This window comes from Meles meles, chromosome 4, assembly GCF_922984935.1.
Source record: "Meles meles chromosome 4, mMelMel3.1 paternal haplotype, whole genome shotgun sequence".
NCBI classification, from domain to species: domain Eukaryota; kingdom Metazoa; phylum Chordata; class Mammalia; order Carnivora; family Mustelidae; genus Meles; species Meles meles.
The window spans coordinates 8,850,685-8,869,477 of NC_060069.1; the positions used below are offsets into that span (position 1 = coordinate 8,850,685).

Below are 18,793 nucleotides of genomic sequence, written 5' to 3' on the forward strand. Positions count from 1 at the left end.
CATTCTAAGAGCAGGCACTTAGCAAATGTTGGTGAGATTAAATTAAATTGTGTACATAGTATTATATCTTTTTCCCTTTTCCTTCACTGAATAGCATAACTTTCTTAACTTTGATGGATGCAATTACAGACCCCTTTGCTAGAAAAACAAACTCAGGGTTTCCTGTTTAGGGAAAAAAAGACCCATTGCACTTAACTTCCCTTCCTCCCAATGTTTACCTGCAGTAATATAAAAGGTGTTAAAAATAAGAATGAAATCATAACAGTGCTACAGAGAGGAACAGTGGCAGAGCACATATTTGGAGAAATTCTTCCAAGATAAGCAGATAAGATTGAACTGATGAAGAAGTCAAAATGGGGAAATTGTAGTCAGACCCACAAGAGATGAACATGGTTCTTTCGGAAGGAGCCAAAGAGAAGGTTGGAGCTTCTCTTATCACATAGTAAGTAATATACCAAGCTAACAAGAATTTTAATGAAGTTATTCAAGAAGATATTGTTGGGAAAACAGATATACATGACTAAAAGGGAAATCAAGACCAGCTATCCCTACAAATCCACAGAATTCTTCATTTGTGGATTATGAATCATGAACATTTGAGAAAAATCCAGAGCATGAAAGAGAAAGATCAAGATTAATAAATTCAAACAACTGAGCCCAGAGAAACAGAAGTAATTTAGGGAGCAGAGGAGAACTTGAAAAAAAATTCCAAGTAGAATTCTTTTTTTTTTTTTAAGATTTTATTTATTTATTTGAAAGAGAGAGAGAACGTGTGCATGAGTGGGGGCGGGGTGCAGGGTGGACAGAGGGAGAGGGAGAAGCAGGCTTCCTGCTAAGCAGGGAACTGGACTTGGGGCTCAGTCTCTCAGGAGATCATGACCTGAGCCAAAGGCAGATGCCCAACCAACTAAACCCCCCAAGCACCCCTCAAGTAGAATTCTTACAGATTCAAGAACAGATTGCATTCATAAAATAAGAAGCGGCCATCATGAAAAAGGAACAATCAATGAATAGGAAAGTATTCTTAGAAATAAAAAAAGAAGAACGGATTTGCTGAAGACTAAATTAGTGTTCTGGAAAATAAAATCTCCTAGAATGTAGAGAAATAAAATAAAAGCCGGAAAATATGTGAGAAAAGTTGAAGCATGGAGGATAAATCCAGGAAATTCAAGTTTAAGGGTATAATTTTCTTGAGTCAAAGACAAGTGTAAGCCAGATATAATTAAACAGGAAACAGATACCCATGCCTACATACATTCCAGAGAAATTTCAGGACTCCATGGATAAAAAGAATATCTTAAAAATTTTTAGAAAAAGAAAAGAAAAGAAACAACACCAGATTACTTTCATTGGGTAAGAACGATATCAATCAGACTTCTCATCAGCAGTCCTGTATGTTAGAAGACAACAGAATACTGCATTCACATTCTGGGGCAAATGATTTTCAACTTGAAAATGTATACATTGCTGACTGATAGGTAAGTGGAAGGGCAAATACACACATATTTGGACATGTCAGAATCAGAAAGCTTAGTGCTCAAGTATCCTTTAAAAAATGACTTCAAGAAAATGAAAAAAATAGTATAAGAACGAGGACATCATGCATTATAAGAGCAATGAAAGATGTGAAATTTCAGAAAAATCTAAGTGTAAGTATAGCTCATAAAATTCATGCCAGTCACTAGAAGAACTAAAACCAAATATTGTTGACAAGTTTGCCTCTGATGAGTGGAAGTGCGTAGAAAGAACTTTTACCTTGTATTTTATACCCTTCTGTATTATCTGAGTTTATTTTTGTTTTAAACACAGTTACCTGTAACAAAAAAATTAATAAAAAATTTAAAAGGCACCCCTCCCCCAGTCTAGCAGTACTTACAGTCCAAGTATGTTGTCGGATTCCTTCTTTAGAAATTTTACAAGAAGAGGAACTAGTTCATTTAGCATAGGATGGTTTTGAAAAAAGTCTAAGGTACTGCTGTTAAGGCAGGTTTGCAAGTAAAACATTTCAGAAAAATCCTTGATCATTTCAGCACACATAAAAAACAGGAAGATGTAGACATATATGAAAGACAACTATCACTTCTTCACAATCACCTGAAAGTGAATCTTGCAAATTAAAACAAAACAGCCCAAAACATTCTTTCTCCTTCAAAAAGTTCATCATCTTGTCTAAAGTGTAATTATCCAATTACACCAGCCACATATGGCTGTTGAAACTTGACATGTACTTAGTTCAAATTGAGATATGCTTTAAGGGTAAAATACACATTAGACTTCAAATACTTATTCTAAAAAAAACCCCTGAAAAATATCTCATTAATAATTTTAAAAACATTAATGACATGTTGAAGTGATTTTTTATGGAGCACTGGGTTAAATAAATTTTATTAGAATAAACTTTATGTTGATTTTTACCCTTTTATAATGTAGCTATTAGAAAATTTTAAATCCCATATGGGGGTCCTTATTTGTGGCTTGTATTATGTTTCTATGAGACAGCCCTGGTCTAAAGCACCAAAATGTAGCACACGTTCATTACTACTCAATGGGGTTTGTATAAAGAGAGTTCTGAAGGAGAAAACTCATTTTGGCTCTCACTTGCCAAGAAACTCCCCTGGCAATGAATAAAGGATCAATGCTAGCAATATTAGAACAAGATGGCTCAAGAACAGGAAGCTGGGAGAATAGGGAACACGACTGAATTCAGGGAGAAATAATGTTAGTCCTGTTATAAAAAAGTCTGTTGGTTGAATGACTTCCAATAAAATGTCTGCCTCTAAGGGTTGTACTCTTCTAATATCATAAATTATTCTTTTTATATAATCATATTCTCTTAATACTTTCTTTACACAATGCCATTCTAGCTGGGAATTCTCTGTGTACACCTTACTTAGAATTATATATATATATATAAAATATACATAATATATGTATTGATATTTTCTAGGACATTTCCCTACAGCGATGTGGTAATGACTACATTATTCTAATCCTGTTCCAAGACCTCTATACCGATTCAAATTTCAAATTTCCCATTCAAAGTGGGCAACACATTTCAGAGCAGAAGTTATCTCAATCCTAGCAGTTATCTTTCGAACAGTATTTATCCTCATGTCAACTGAGCTTCTCTGACCCATCTGAAAACGTCACTTTTATCGATAGAGGGAATTTGAATATTTTTCTGTTGAAGACGGATGATTAGCTTATTTCCTGAGGAATGGCACAGTGGATTCATGTTGTCAGCTTTGTCGCTATAGATCATTTGTCATTTGTGATTTTTCACTCTGCCGTGAACTATGAAAAACAATGACAGTGTTTATCAACAGAGCAGCTCTGTGGAAGGTAAAAGAAATAACCAAGCCAGGCGTGAAAGCTTTCTTTACAATAATCAAGAGAAATGAGGGATATTAAAAAAAAAATCCAGAAACAATAGAAAGTAGGGGCCCTTTTAGCCATCGACAGTATTAAAAGATGATATTAGGGAAAGGTTGTAAAAACTTTTACTTTCAGATTTTATCAACCCTATATAAGGCTGTTGTTGCGGCCAAACACCTTGGCAGTCAGATTAGGGACGGACAATTTAGCATTCAAGCCAGCGATTAGCAAATATGTCCTCTATCAACGTTTGCTAAATAAGTGAGAAAATCCATGACTTACGGTTCTATTTTCTACTTCTATTTTCAAATCTCATTACGTATTAGCATAAGATGTTATGGTCTCATTACTAAATGGCTGGCTACTTTACAGAAATGGTAATTTGTCCTTTGTTCTTGCTGCTATAGATATTTTTTCCCTTCCCAGGTTGAGGATGAAGCCAGATCTTGCATTTCTTTGCCTACATGCCTTTTGTGTTGCAGGAGGAAGCAGCAGTTGCCAGGCAAGAGAACACAACTCCCTCCTTCTCAGGCTTTTTTTTTCCCCCAATAGTCTTGGCTCAGTAGGAATTACAGGAGTAATTACAGGAATTACAGGAGTTTACAGGAGAAAGCTGTGGAATCCAAGGGGAGAGGAAGATTCCTAAACTAAGAGATGGGTCAGGGTTCTAGAAGAGTTTCTGGTTTATAGGTATCACCCCAGGAAGGGGACTGGACAATGCCAGGATGGTGAAGTCCAAGTGTATGGCCTTGGAGGCCACGCACAGATGTCCTCCACCTACCTTCAGGAGACTATGTGGGAATGGACAGTGTGTTTACTGGAGACCAGTGTAGATAGCAGCCTAGAGGACTCTTATCCAACTCTTCCCACCAATTGCATTCTGGGACCTTTAGTAATACCTGGGAAGGTAAAGAATCCTACCAATGAATGAGACTGAATTTCCCACCAACTGGATGGTTAAAGTGTCGGCGCGGGCTAAGATTGTTTAGAATCCATTTCAGGCTAAATGCAATGGTATCAGTCATGAAAGTGCTTGCTTGGACAATGACGAGTCCCCAGTGTGGAATGAAAAACAAATTGTTCACAGAACATGAGAACCAGATGTTACTTCTATGTTCATTCATCTAGTCCGGACTCCTCATTTTTTAGATTATGAAACCAAGGTTTAAGACTTAGAAGAACTTGTTCCGAGTTGTTGGCCCAAAGCCAGTACGGAGATCAGCCAGGGTGTCATCAACCTTTAGCTCACTTTTCTTTCTACCATGCCACTTGAGAAATTCAGATCTATTTGTGATGATTAAATACATTAGTATTTCATCATGGCCATGAAGAGTTCTCATCAAAGTAAATCTCTTACTTTAAGATGAAACAAAGAAATTGGAACCATAAAAGTATTGAGGTCTGATGATGGTAGAGGTAAAAAAAAACAAAAACAAAAAACAAACCATGGCTGCCTGGATTTTCTAGCTTTTTTCACATTATAGAAGTTGTGGGGGAAATGACCTGAGCTACCATTACGGTAGTTGATATTGCAGGTTCTGAAAATGAAATACCTCTCCAGAAGGCAGTTTCAAGACAGCTACATGTAGGTGTGCGTGTTAGCACACACACACACACACACACACACAGAGAAATCTGTTAGCTACTAAACACTGGGCAGGAGTTTCTTTTCAGGGGTGTGTACATATTTGTATTAAATCTACTTCACAGCTAAAGAAATGATTCACTTATACCTTTGAATTGGGTCTTCCTTCTTAAGAATCATCCTACATGATACTACTTCTAGTTTAATTGTCCTCATTATCCAGTCTTCTTTAATATACGTCTTTGTCACACATGCAACCTTTCGCTCTTTGCAGGCAAAAGGCTGACTGGAGTTCGATTTTTTCTTTCTTTCTAGACGTCCATGCCAGAGAGGACTACCGTCCTTTGCAGAAGGACCTCCTAGCTGAATAAGAAGCCCATGCTGCTATGAGGAGGGCAACCATCAGGAGACCTAACCAAGTAACCTGCGGTTCATTCTCTAGTCCTTGGGTCTCTAGGAGTTTGGACCCTGGTGTAGACAGGCTCAAAGGGAAGGGTGTGGGCAGGGTGATGGCCACATGGTGAAAGCCTATCCTTCGAATGAGGCATCACTGAGAGATCATGCATCCCAGGAGATTGGTCTGGTGTGCCCGTCCTTATCCAGCCATCTGCTCAGATGTTCCGATAGGGGTCTCTGTGCCAGCAGGGCCCATGGCGGAGGAGGGTAAACAGCAGCACCACCAGGACACCAGACACCAGGCAAAAGGCAACAGCAAGGACGACCCTTAGAACTGTGGAAAAATTGGAAAAGCAATAATGTAAAATTAATGGACTGGGAAAAATATAAAGATTATAAAATTAATAGATGAGGAAAATAGGAAGATCATACATCAGTGCCTTAATGGTCAACCTCAGTGGCATTTCTGAGGCAACCTTGAAATCAGCATAGTGTGTTGATAAGAACACTAGACTAGAAGTCAGGAGATGATGTAGGGTCCGGTTCTGGTATGACCTTTGACCTCTGGGCCTAAGCTCCTCTATAAAGGGGGGGTAATTGAAGTATTTTGTTCTTTCTTTCTTTTTTGTTGTTGTTGTTGTTGTTGTTGTTGTTGTTTTTTTAAAGATTTATTTATATAGGGGTGCCTGGGTGGCTCAGTCAGTTAAGCGTCTACCTTTGGCTCAGGTCATGATCCCAGCGTCCCAGGATCGAGTCCTGCATCGGGCTCCCTGCTCACCAGGGAGTCCGCTTCTCCCTCTCCCTCTGCCCCTCCATTTATGCTCTCTCTTTCTCTCAGATAAATGAATGAAATCTTTAAAAACAATACATTAAGTCAATAAAAGATTTCTTTATTTATTTGATAGAGGGAGAAAGATAAAGAGACCACAAGAGGGGTAGGGTGGGATGGGGGATGGAGGGGCAAGCAGATTACCTGCTGAGCAGGGAGCCTGATGCGGGATGGGATCCTGGGACCCTGAGATCATGACCTGAGCAAAGTCAGACGCTTAACTGACTGACCCACCCAGCTGCCTTCCCTCTCCTTTTTTTTTTTTTTTTTTTCTGACTGAAGTATTTCTAAGGTCCTTTCCCAGCATTAACTTTACCCATTTTTATATAGTTAAAATGATCAATTGCTAATGGTTTCAGGGTCAAAGGAAATACTATCATTAATTGGGTCTAAAAGAAATGGATAACATTTTTTAGTTTCTGAATATGATTTTCAGTAAGTATCTTTCAGAGAGGAAACCTTGAGCACATGTTAACAATGACAAGCATTTTTAGGATAACTGTGTACTACTGCTAATCTGTACTTTTATTTATACATATCCCTCTGGTAGCTGACTAGTTGTGGGAAGATATATGGGGTCATTTTTTATGAGATGTTATTCATTATTTCATCTGGAAAGTTACCCTCTACACACACACACACACACACACACACACACACACACACACACTAGTTCATGATACTGTATAAGTCATAAATATCAATTTGTACCATCTCTAAAGGTATGTTGGATCCTCACTGTAAAAATAAAGGATTGCTTGTTGGCTTAGGCAGTGGGAGAGCAAACATCTTTCTGACTGTGGAAGCCCAAGTGCTCCATTGAACACAGCTGAAAATCACTTATTTAACCTAACCTTATCATTGCAGAGATGAAGGGAAAAAAAGGAGAGGGATTAGACAATTTGGCTAAGGATAGCAGATAACTGTATCTGGGTTGGAAATGTGGGCTTATCAATCTCATGGTTTTAAAAACTATTCACTAATGACTCCCGTATTTAAATCTGCCCCAAACTCCAGGCTCATACATTCAACTGTGTATTTGACATATTGCCTTGGACAGCTAATAGGCATTTCCATCTCAACAAGTCCAAAACTAAACTCTCAATTCGCTGTGCCCTCCCCTGCCTCAAACTCTGTTCTTCCTGTAACGTTTCCCATTTCAGTTGCTGGAAACTTCCTTCTAGTGCCCCAACCCCAAAGTCTTGAAAACTTCCTCACTTTCTCTCACATTTTGTAATCAATCTTTCAGGAAATCCTGTTGGTTCTACCAAAAACTATATCCAGAAACCAACGATTTCTCCTTTCTCGGCCACCACCCTGTTTTGAACCACAATCAACTTTTGCCAGAATCACTACAACATCCTCCTGACTTGTTCCCTATTTTCTATCCTTTCTCCCCTATAGTCTATTTCCAACACAACAGCTGAATGACTTCAAGTCAAATCATGACACTCTTCTGCTTAAAACAAAGTCTGCAATGAATGTTAATCTCACTCAGAATAAAAGCCAAAGTAATGACCACAGTTTATAAGGCTCTGTAACACTTGGCTTGATTAACCTCTTGGAGTTCCTCTCCTCCCACTCTCCTTTCACTTACTCTCTTTTGGCCACACAGGCCTTCCTGTTGTTCTTAGACATCCCAGAAACACCCTCATTTATTGCCTTTGCTACAGTTGCTACCCTCACCTAGATGCTCTTCTCACGAATCTCTGCATGAGCTGGCCTTTGAAGTAAATAAGACTTTGCCATGAGACAGAATGAGTTGCACACGAGTGTGTTTGGGAAATAATGAGCAGTAGCTGGAGTATAGCTTCTGGTGGAGTACAGGTTCAGAGAGGTAGGTTGGGGCCTAGGTCTTAGAAGGTCTGGTTTGTCTTGGGCACATGGAAATCATTAGCAAGTATGACACATGGAAGTGACAGGGCTCAATTTGTGCTTAAAACAAGAAAACCTCTGCAAAGAAAGATAGGATGGTGGAAACATTCTAGGCCTGATAACTGCAGAAATGCCTTTGACAAGATACTGAGGGCTCAGCACTGGAAGTGTGGTCCTGACAGTGAGGACGAGGGAATTCTAGCAGACCCGGAAGTGGCTCTGATGTGGACTAAATGTACTGGTAAAGGAGAAGTGGAATTCCGGCCACCCATGGGTTCTCGTTTGGGTAAAAGAGATGATCAGGCTATGAACTGAAACTGGAAGCACATTAAAAAGGATCAGTTTGGGGGCACCTGGGTGGCTCAGTGGGTTAAGGCCTCTGCCTTCGGCTCAGGTCATGATCTCAGGGTCCTGGGATCGAGCCCCACATCGGGCTCTCTGCTCAGTGAGGAGCCCGTTTCTCCCTCTCTCTCTGCCTGCCTCTCTGCCTACTTGTGACCTCTCTCTCTGTTAAATAAATAAATAAATAAAATATTTTTAAAAAAAGGATCAGTTTGGAGTGGAGAACTTAATAATTTTCATTTCAGATGTAGAATTGCGATGGCTTGTTATCCTTATAGAAACGATCCTTAGGCAGCTGGAGAAAACAGGTCTAGAATGCTACACGGAGACGTGGAAATCAGGATTGTAGGTGTAGAAGGGAGGCCTGGGTGATACGGGCTCATGGTGAGGGTAGAGTGAGGGCACCAAGAACAACACATAGGATGTGAACATGTAGGGGCTGGAAGAAAGGATGAGCCTGAGAACACAGAAAAGACTCAGGAGACAGTCTCTCTCTTTCTCGCCCTAATTTTTTAAATTATACACTCCCTCGTACTGTGAAGGATTTTGTGAGTTTGACAGAGTCATGTTCTAGAATCTGAGAAAAAGAGGGCATGATCAGTTGTATCTCATGCGAAGAGACAGTGCTGGAAATGACTGAAAGCCCTCTTACCGCACGGGGACACGTGAAACCTGAAAGCCGCTGAAGGCAGTGTGAATCAGCATTACTTTGCTGAAAACTGTTTTGGCAGTAAGTATTAAAAGCCCCTACCTCCAAGTCCCATCTGCTTGTCTTCTTTCCCCTTTGAGTAAGTGTGCCCTCATCCCCATCCTTGGATTACTGCAACAGCCTCCCAGCCCTGCTCCCTTCCTTCAGTCCCACTGGTCTCCAATCCGCTCTCCCCAAGAAGGGCAGAGGTCTTTCTAAAACAAGAAGCCAGTCCCATCATATGTCCTCTGCCTCACCTTTTTTTTTTTTTTTTTTTTTTAAGATTTTATTTACCTGAGAGAGAGTGAATGAGAGGGAGCGGGAGCAGGGGAAAGAGAAGAGGGAGGGGTTAGGAGAAGGAGAATCAGGCTCCCTGCTGAGCAGGGATTTCCCAGGACCTGACCTGAGCTGAAGGCAGACACTTAACCAGCTGACCCACCCAGGTGCCCCTATCTGCTTAAAACCTTTTCATGGCCAGAGCCACTCAGCTTGACCTGAGACACTTAATGCCCACCTCCTCAACATCTTTGTGATCTAACCAGACATAGTCCTTCTAATTCCTAAAATGCCGCATGCTGCGTTTAGCCTTTGGGCTTCTACACATTTTCTTTCTTTTTTTCTTTTTGTAACTTTTTCCTCTTTCCTCACCTCTATTCCCTCAGTTAATTATTTCTCTCCTTTAGGCTTTATTTAAACATCACCCCCTTTGAAAAGCCTTCTCTGACTGCTTAGACTTAAGCTAATTGCCTTTCCCATCTGTCCTTTATTATAGTGTTTACCATCCTTAACCATCAGGGCTTGTTTAATTCTTTATCTCCCTGTCCTCCTGGCCTGCCTCTCCAAGCCCCTACCAAGGGGTCTAGGTCACATGGGGGCAATTTTCTTATCTTGCTGCTATTTCCTCAGCAAAGTTAATGCTTCCTCCACAGGTACTGATTAGGTACATAATTCGTACTAAAAAAGCGCTACTGTTTATTGAATATTCACATACTTTGATCCACTAATTTAATTTTTGGGAATCTGTCAAGAAGAGTCAAGAAGCCAGTGCGGGATAGAAAGGGAAGATGATACAGTAGAAATATGGTGTTGGAGAGTGTGAGGCTTGAATCCTGACCCTACCACTTGAGGCATGTTATTTTCTGAGGCTCAGTTTTCTTCTCTGTAAGGTGGGGATGTGTGATATTGGCAGGAAAAGGAAGACAGGTTGCTGGATTAGGCACCAATGACTTTCAAAAGGGATGTTTCCAAAGAGAGATGGAAGGAAGAACATCATTTTTTTGAATAGTTCAGGAGTGAGAGAGATGAGGAAATAACAGAATGTAAATGATTAATTATTCAAGAAAATTGAGATTGAAGAGACTGAGAGCATGCGCTTGAAGCTACTCTTTGATGAGAGATTTGGGAATGTTCCTAGTACAAAGAAGCCAAAACAGAGGAAGAAATGAAGCTAGGTAAGACTCGTCAAGGTCCTAGGAGATGAGCGGTGGGATCCTACACATGAGAAAAGGAGTTGGGTTCTCAGGGAGGAACATGTTTTCCTGAGGGGCAGTAGTAAAGGCAGGTTAAGGCTACTAAGATATTTTGAGGTAGTGACAGGAGAACCTAAAAGACTTTTCAATGGACCATCTTGCTCTTCTTAGGACATCTCATAAGGATTAAAGAAGCCAAGATGGAATTCAAAGTTTGGGGAAAATAACAAGGCTTTCCTGTAGAATACAGGGGAAGAGTCCAGTAAGGGTGAATGTGTTTGTCAAGAAGTGTTGAAAGATCCAGCTGGGGTGGAATAGAAATTTCAACGTTCATAATTTGCAGTGGTAACAATAGGTTTCTGTTCCACTCAGCCGATCAGAATGTAGAAACTGTGGTTGGCTTAATCTAGGGTTGGATGTTGCTGTGGTGGGCAGCGTGTATGGGATGGGCCACTATAGTGATGTCAGACTTGCCTAGATGGAGGACAGGTGTGGGAGTGAGGAGTGAGTTGGTGTGTATACCAAAGCAACTTCCCAATGTCATTAATGAAGGATGACACATGTCCTGGGAAACTGATGATAGTGGCAACAAGAATAGGATATGGGTGCTGTCATTGGCCTTCTCTCTGAGGGAGGGGTGGTGCTGGAAGGGGTATCATTGAACAGGGGCTCTAAATAGCAATGGGGGAACAAGAGAATGCCAAGGTGACTGTGAGGAAAACAGACCAAATATCACAGACATATTGGCATATACATATGTATTTGTAGTTAGTGACTGGGCCTTTATAGTGTAGTCACATTTGAGGTTCATTCATAGCTTCTCTCCCCTATTTATTGAATGATTGGGTTCTAGGTTTCTGATATCTGGGCCCAGTCACGAAGAAGTCAGGCTAAGTATGAAGGGCTGAATATGTATTTATTTATATATTTAGATTTTATTTATTCATTTGACAGAGAGAGAGAGACAACGAGAGAGGGAACATAAGCAGGGGAAGTGGGAGAGGGAGAAGCAGGCTTCCCGCTGAGCAGGGAGCCCCATTCGGGGCTGGATTCCAGGACCCTGGGATCATGACCCCAGCTGAATTCAGGTAAACACTTAACAACTGAGCCACCCAGGTGCCCCTGTTGATTTATGTTTAAAGGTTTATTTATTTATTTTGAGAGAGAGAGAGAGGCGGGCAGAGGCAGAAGGAGAGAGAGAATCTTAAGCAGACACCCAGCTGAGTGGGGAGTGCAACTCAGGGTTCCATCTCACAATCCTGAGATCACGACCAGAGCCGAAATCAAGCATGGGATGCTTAACCGACTGAGCCACCCAGACACCCCAGGGCTGAACATTTATTCACTTAGTAAATTTTGACAGAAGGTACCAGGTTCTAGGCATTGTCTGAAGATTCAAGGAGTATAAAGGTCTGGTTCTTGCCTTGGATATTTACTGTGAAGTCTCAGGTTTATAAAGACTATAAGGGGGAAACTAGAACTTCCCATCACTAATTCTCCTTCCCATGAAATATGTGGTATTGGAGACTGAGAAAGGGTTTAGGAGATTGCTAGCAAAGAAAGTCTGACAGTGTCAGTAAAATTCTGCAATTAAGAAAGTATTTTCTAAAAAAGAATTTTATCATTTTCAAGTAACATAGTGTGGAACTTAGACTTATGAATTTCCCAGCAAAGACTCTGCTCAACTTAGTTGATATGAGAATGAAACTGATTGTTCATTCACAAGTAAATAACACTGCTTATAGGTATGGGAAGGATTTCATGGGTGGTGGGGTTGTCAGGCATTCTGCATGTACTTTATTTAATGGTTTGTCCTTCTCTCCTTTCTTTTTTTTAAAAGATTTATTTATTTGGCGACAGAGATCACAAGTAGGCAGAGAGGCAGGCAGAGAGAGAGGAGGAAGCAGGCTCCCCGCTGAGCAGAGGCTGGATCCCAGGACCCTGGGATCATGACCTGAGCCGAAGGCAGAGGCTTTAACACACGGAGCCACCCAGGCGCCCCTGTCCTGCTTTCTGTATTGGCTTTCTCAGGATACTCTAAATATTCTGTAGTCGTCTTTATTTCCCCTCCAATATATTATAAAAATCCAGTAGTTAAAACTATAATTCAAATGTATCTGGGCACCCTGTACTTTTATTTGCTAAATTTTGGGGCCCTACTAAGAAATCACTCAATACCTATAACCTCTTATACTTTGGCCTGCTTAATGGTGTCTCTGTCAAGGTAAATAGGACTTTCCATTCCAGGAATTTCCCCACGCTGATCACAGTCTGTCTTTCTGAAATTTTTACCTGCTGCCCCAAGCATCACTCTTTGAGACCACATGGAACAAATCTAAATGTTTTTCCTTAAAGGAGTTCAGATTTTGAATTCATCTTGTTGGAGACCACCTTATGTTAGAGACTCTTAACAAGCTCTCTCTGAGCTAAAGCCAGGGGCGTGCTAGTAAACTGCATCAAAACCACAAAAACAAAACTCTAATTTGTGGCATATGCCGATTTCTGTGGTGAAAATGCTCCTGCCAGGCCACCACGACCAATCTCACACCTGCCAAAGTCAAGTCTTTGAGTTCAGAGTCGGGAAGATGTGCGTGTGGTGCTCTTGAGGTTGGTAGGTATTGGCTCCAGCACAACAATCCCTACGTTTTCTCTTTATTAACATATTTTGTAATCAGTTTCACTGTATTTGAATATTACATTGTTGAGCCTGGTGTGCAAGAGAGAGCATGAGGGTGGAGGGGCAGAGGGAGAAGCAGACTCCATGCTGAGCAGGGAACCTGATGTGGGGCTCGATCCCAGGACCCTGGGATCATGACCCTTGAGGAAAAGAGTTTTACAAACACTCTACAGGTAGGTTTGGTAAGAAGAGGGGACAGATCAGCTATGGAGAATAAAGGAGAGGTTGGGATCAAAAGTTAACTCCCAGGTTACTGGGTATTGATGCAAATCAAGATAGAGACAGTAGCTTCAGGCAGGAAAGATAAGTAATTTATACATTCCTGGAGCAAATATTTATTGAGTGCTAATCCATGTGAGACACAGGTATTTCTGAGGACAGATATAAGAGAGAACACAACAGATAAAGATCCTTGCTCTTGTGGAGATGATATTTTATCTTATTAGAACTGGCCCCTTGATTACCTGTGGGATTACATGTGAGAATCTCCTTGGACCCAGAATCTTCTGCTGAATAACTCTCCTACCCTTTCCACGTTCGAGCCACTAAGACATTTGATAAATGGCTTTCTAGTACCTTGGATCGCACCATTCGAAATCTCCATCCAAACTGATTTCAGATGGTGCAGCTGTTACCTCCTACAGGTTGCCTTGGCTGCCATTCCTGGCTGCTTCCGTCCCTCTGAATCCAGTTAACTCCCGTCCCCTAGCAGCCCTTGTAGTCATAAGATACAACCATTGTGTAATATGTATCTTTTTGCTTCCCCGCTACATTATACATTTTCCCAGGGTGTTTTCTTGCAAGTTCCACCTTAACAGATGAAGCAGGGCCATCCATCAGCTTAGCCTTTTTCTGAAGCAGTAAAGTCCGAACTTAGTACATTTTCAATGTAAAATATTCATCCAAGTGAGTCAAAATCGTTTTTACTTTCCATTAATATTTTCCTTCCAGTTACATTAAGATAAAATCCCCAAACAAAAATAGAGCCCCTCAAATCAGTCCTTCTTGGATTTCATTCTAATTTAACACATACACGCTTTTCACAATTCATCATAACAGTAATGTTCTGAACTTCCTACTAGCGACTTTATTCACTATTTTACATTTGGCTTACTGCTGGAGGGAAGTTACACGCACGGGGAGGGAAGGGTAACCAGATGGTACTGCTGGGGACAAATATTTACTTGGGAAAAAATAATACAAATAAATATATGAACCAATGTCTCATGTCAGTCATCGCATAACCCACTAGGTGAGGGAATGGCTTCGCTCTGGACTCTGGCATCCAGCAGATACCATCTCTAGAAACTGTTTCATCTTTATCTGTCACGGTCACGTGCACGGTGTTCTCTAGATGTGTTGCATCTGCCACCCGGGAAATCTACACGAGTCTACAGAGTGTCACTGGCACAGGAGTTCTTCTTGTACAGTGAGTCATTTCCGCAGGACCTGTGAGCTTGCTTAGGTTTTCTGAAGATCCCGGGATCAAAGCCTTACACATCCCTCTTGTTCTCAGGACAGCTATCACCCAGCCATACTTTCAACATTCCGGTAAGTTTTGATCTTGGAGGCACTTAGAACATTCTTACATTTGTAATTTTATTCCAGTTTGATACGTGTTATTGTACGCTCTCTCTTAAATCAACTCCAGAGTCAGCATCTCTTACCATCTTCAAGGGAAACCACCCACGCAGGGCTCTCATCTCTGGTGTGTTGTGTGCCTAAATAATATTACTTATTTGCTAGGATGTCTGTGCTCCGAGAGCTGCCATATATATTATATACAACAAAGTTTTCTGGCAAGTTTGCTTTTGGTTTCTTCAAAAGTAACGTGGATTTTCCAGGGCTAAAGGATACAAAGAGGTATTTACTTTTCAGCTTTTCTACCCCATATGTTTTAACATAAATAGAAAAAGATAGGACCAGTTTCCCAGCGTAGATGATTTCTGTAGATGGCTCCACTGTATCCATTTCTCTGCCTTTCCTTGCGAGAAGGCCGGAACCAATAGGTAAGCTGGTCCTTTGCCCATCTGCCTAGGATCAACTTTTTCCTTTCCTTGCTCTCACTCTAGATTATGGATTTTGTTTGAAATCTGTTTCACCTCAGACACTTAAAGAACAACCTCATTTAATCCCACTCAAGTGATAGTTGGGAGTTCTTAAAAAAAGACCCCAAAACTGTGTGGCCAATCATATAGCTCATGGCTATATGAACTTTGATCTAAGTTTAATCTCTGATTCTATTTTGACATGATACCCTTTTCTATTAACACTGGAAAAACCAAGTCAAGGTTTAGGCAAGTGGGGGCAGGGAGAGAGGTAGGAGTTGACTGAAGTTGGGGGCCCCTGAAACAGATAATTATCACCCCAAACCCATTTCCCTCAAATCTGGGGGTGATGGCCGAGTCATATTCTCAAAGCCACGTCTGCCTGGAGAAAGGGTATTCTGCCTTTTCTGCAGAGCTCTGCAGACACACTAACTCATAACATCCCCAGTACCTTGGTCATTGCTTGTGGTCATACACTCCGTGGACCAGTCTTGGGGGATCACAGGAGCAACCAGCTTAGCAAACTCTGTCAGAGGACAGCTGGGAGTGCAGCCTGGCAGCGTGAGGGGATATGGCTCGTGCTGTGTCTCATTCCGGTAGTACATCTCTACAAAGTACCCCCTGGTGGAGGAAGGTAGAAGACAGAGCTGTTAGTTCTGTGTTGTTGAATTGCCACTGGATTATTTTCCACCTGGCCCATAATATGTCAGCTGTAGTTAAGAAGTTAAGAAGTAAAAAAAAAAAAAAAAAAAAAGTAAAAAAAAAAAAAAGGGGGCTTCTGGGTGGCTCAGTCGGTTAAACATCTGCCTTCGGCTTGGGTCATGATCCCAGGGTTCTGGGATCAAGTTCCGCATTGGGCTCCCCACTGGAGGAGTCTGCTTCTCCCTCTGCCCCTCCCCACCATGTGTTCTCTCTCTCAAATAAATAAGATCTAAAAAAAAAGAAAAAAAAAGTTAAGAAGACACAGGTTAAGAGGGAAAGAATTTACAGGAATGAGTGGGTATTAGCTAACTTAAGTGTGAGCATGGGTAGATTGGTGCAGGTGGGCCAGATCCAGAGGGTGGAAATCGGAGGGCTGGTTTGTTAGATAACCAGGGGCAAAAGAGCTGAGGACCAGGAGGCTTAATTGGAGAGGGAGCTGAGAGGAGATGGTTGGGGGAATTGGGGTGATCTGAAGAGACTTTGAGTAAGAAGTGGGGAGCAGGTGGGATATTGGGTTTTCTTTCTCTCCCCTTCATGATTCTCATTTACTTCATTTTTCTCTCTTCTTCTCTCAGGATTTCTTTTAGGTTTTCCTCTGAACAAAGGTATCTCTGCTCTCCTTATTCAGGCAATAAAAATGGAACTGAGCAATATTTAACATATGTGCTTAATTAAATATACATCCAGACTTTGTAAAAATCACACCTCAGAAAGAGGGTGTAGGTGTATACTCCCTCATATTCGATACTTTATTTGAAAAAACAAGGTGTATGCGAGCCTCATAAAACTAGTTTGAGAGCCTGTGGAGTCATTTGCCAAAGAGGCAGGAAAGAAGCTCAGGTAGGATTTAGTGATCATCCTTGGGGTAGTAACCTTACAACTGCAACTGTTGGGTGTTTTTATAAATAAGCCTTTTAAAATATCACTTTCAGGGGTGCCTGGGTGGTACAGTTGTTTTTAAGCACCTGACTCTTGGTTTCGGCTCAGGTCATGATCTCATGGTCAGGGGATTGAGGCCCGAGTTGGGCTCTTTGCTAGATGTGAAGTCTGCTTGAGATTCTCTCTCTCTCCCTCTGCCCTTCCTGCTTGTGCTCTGTCTCTAAAATGAATAAATAAATCATTTTTAAAATTTCACTTTTAAAAGCCCCATAACCAGTAGTAACCACAAATATATGTATATATATATGTGTGTGTGTGTGTGTGTGTATATATTAGGATTTATGATTTATCTACTTATTTGTCAGAGAGAGAGAGAGAGGGAGGGAGGGAGCATGAACAGGGGGAGCACAGGCAGAGGGAGAAGCAGGCTCCCCACTGCCAAGTAAGGAGCCTGATGTGGGACTCATTCCCAGGACCCTGGGATCATGACCCGAGCCAAAGGCAGCCGTTTAACAGACTGAGCCACCCAGGCATCCCTAGAGATATGTTTTTAAAAACTTCCCAATATTATGTGAATGACTACTTATACCCTGGAATGATTTTCCCAGTGACAGCATCTTTTATCTCAAGATGATATGGCAAAGATGACAAATAGTTGATCAAAATTCATGATTCTCTTTCCACATACTAGAGTTATGGCTGAAAAGGGACTACGTTTCCCAGACTCCCTTGCATGTAGGTGAAACCAAGCGACTAGACGCACTCCTTGGAGATATTGTGAATTTGGTTTCAGACCACCACAATAAAGCAAATATCATAATATAGTGAATCAAATCAATTATCTGGTTCCCAGTGCATACAAAAATTATGTTTATACTATACTGTAGTATATTAATTGTGCAATAGCATTACACCTAAAAAATGTGTACAAGTTAATTAAGAATACTTTATTGCTAAAAACAATGCCAACCATCATCTGAGCTTGCAGCAAGTTGTAATCTTTTTGCTGGTAGAGGGTCTTTCCTCAATGTTGATGGCCGCTGACTGTGGGGTGGTGCTTGCCGAAGGCTTGGGTGACTGTGGCAATTTCTTAAAACAGGCAACAGTGAAGTCTGCCACATTGACTGACCCTTCCTTTCACCAATCATCTCTCTGCAGCATGTGATGCTGTTTGTGAGCATTTTACCCACAGCAGAATTTCTTTCAAAATTACAGTCAGTGCCCTCAAACCCTGCTGCTGCTTCATCAACTGAGTTTATGTGATATTCTTAATCCTTTGCCATTTCAACAATGTTCCCAGCATCTTCACCAGGCGTAGTTTCCATCTCAAGAAACCACCTTCTTTGCTCATCTGTAAGAAGCACCTCCTCACCCGTTAGTTTGGTCGTGAGATTGCAGCAGTCCAGTCCTATCTTCAGGCTCTGCTCCTAATTCTAGTTCTCTCGCTCTTTCTACCACATCTGCACTGAAGTCTTAAATCCCTCTAAGTCATCCGTGAGGGCATTGGAATCAACTTCCTCCAAATTTCTGTTAATGGTGGTATTTTGACATCTTCTCCTGAATCACGAATGTTCTTAATGGCATTTAAAATGGTGAACCCTTTCAATTCACTTTGCCCAAATCCATCAAAGATCCGTAGCGCAATGGATAGCGCATTGGACTTCCAAATCCATCAAAGAGGAATCACTCGTGTACCTATGGGAGTTACAGCCTTACTATAGGTCCTAAAATGATAGAACCCTGGGTCCCCAAATCACAGTATGACTGAGTCACCTCCTAATGGACCAGGTCATCTCTCTCTCTCTCTCTTTCCTTTTTTAGGGGGAGAAGGGGAGGAGGAAGGGAAAAGAGAATCTTAAGCAGTCTCCGTGCCCAGTGCTGCGTTTGAGGTGTGGCTCGATCTCATGACTCTAACATCATGACCCTGA

The 18,793-nt window shown here is 41.3% G+C and overlaps 1 protein-coding gene across 2 annotated transcripts in view; it reads right to left on the reverse strand.

Moving 5' to 3' along the window:
• Positions 1 to 895: 895 nt before the first annotated feature.
• Positions 896 to 18,793, reverse strand: part of ACP3 (acid phosphatase 3) — a 49,215-nt gene continuing 31,317 nt past the window's right edge. For both annotated transcript variants that reach the window (XM_046003559.1, XM_046003558.1), the window contains 2 exons: positions 15,736 to 15,905; positions 896 to 5,690 (listed from right to left, as the gene is read on the reverse strand). In XM_046003559.1, the coding sequence (XP_045859515.1) occupies positions 5,572 to 5,690; positions 15,736 to 15,905 (289 nt within the window). In that variant the 3' untranslated portion in view covers positions 896 to 5,571. The remainder of the gene's footprint in view (positions 5,691 to 15,735; positions 15,906 to 18,793) is intronic.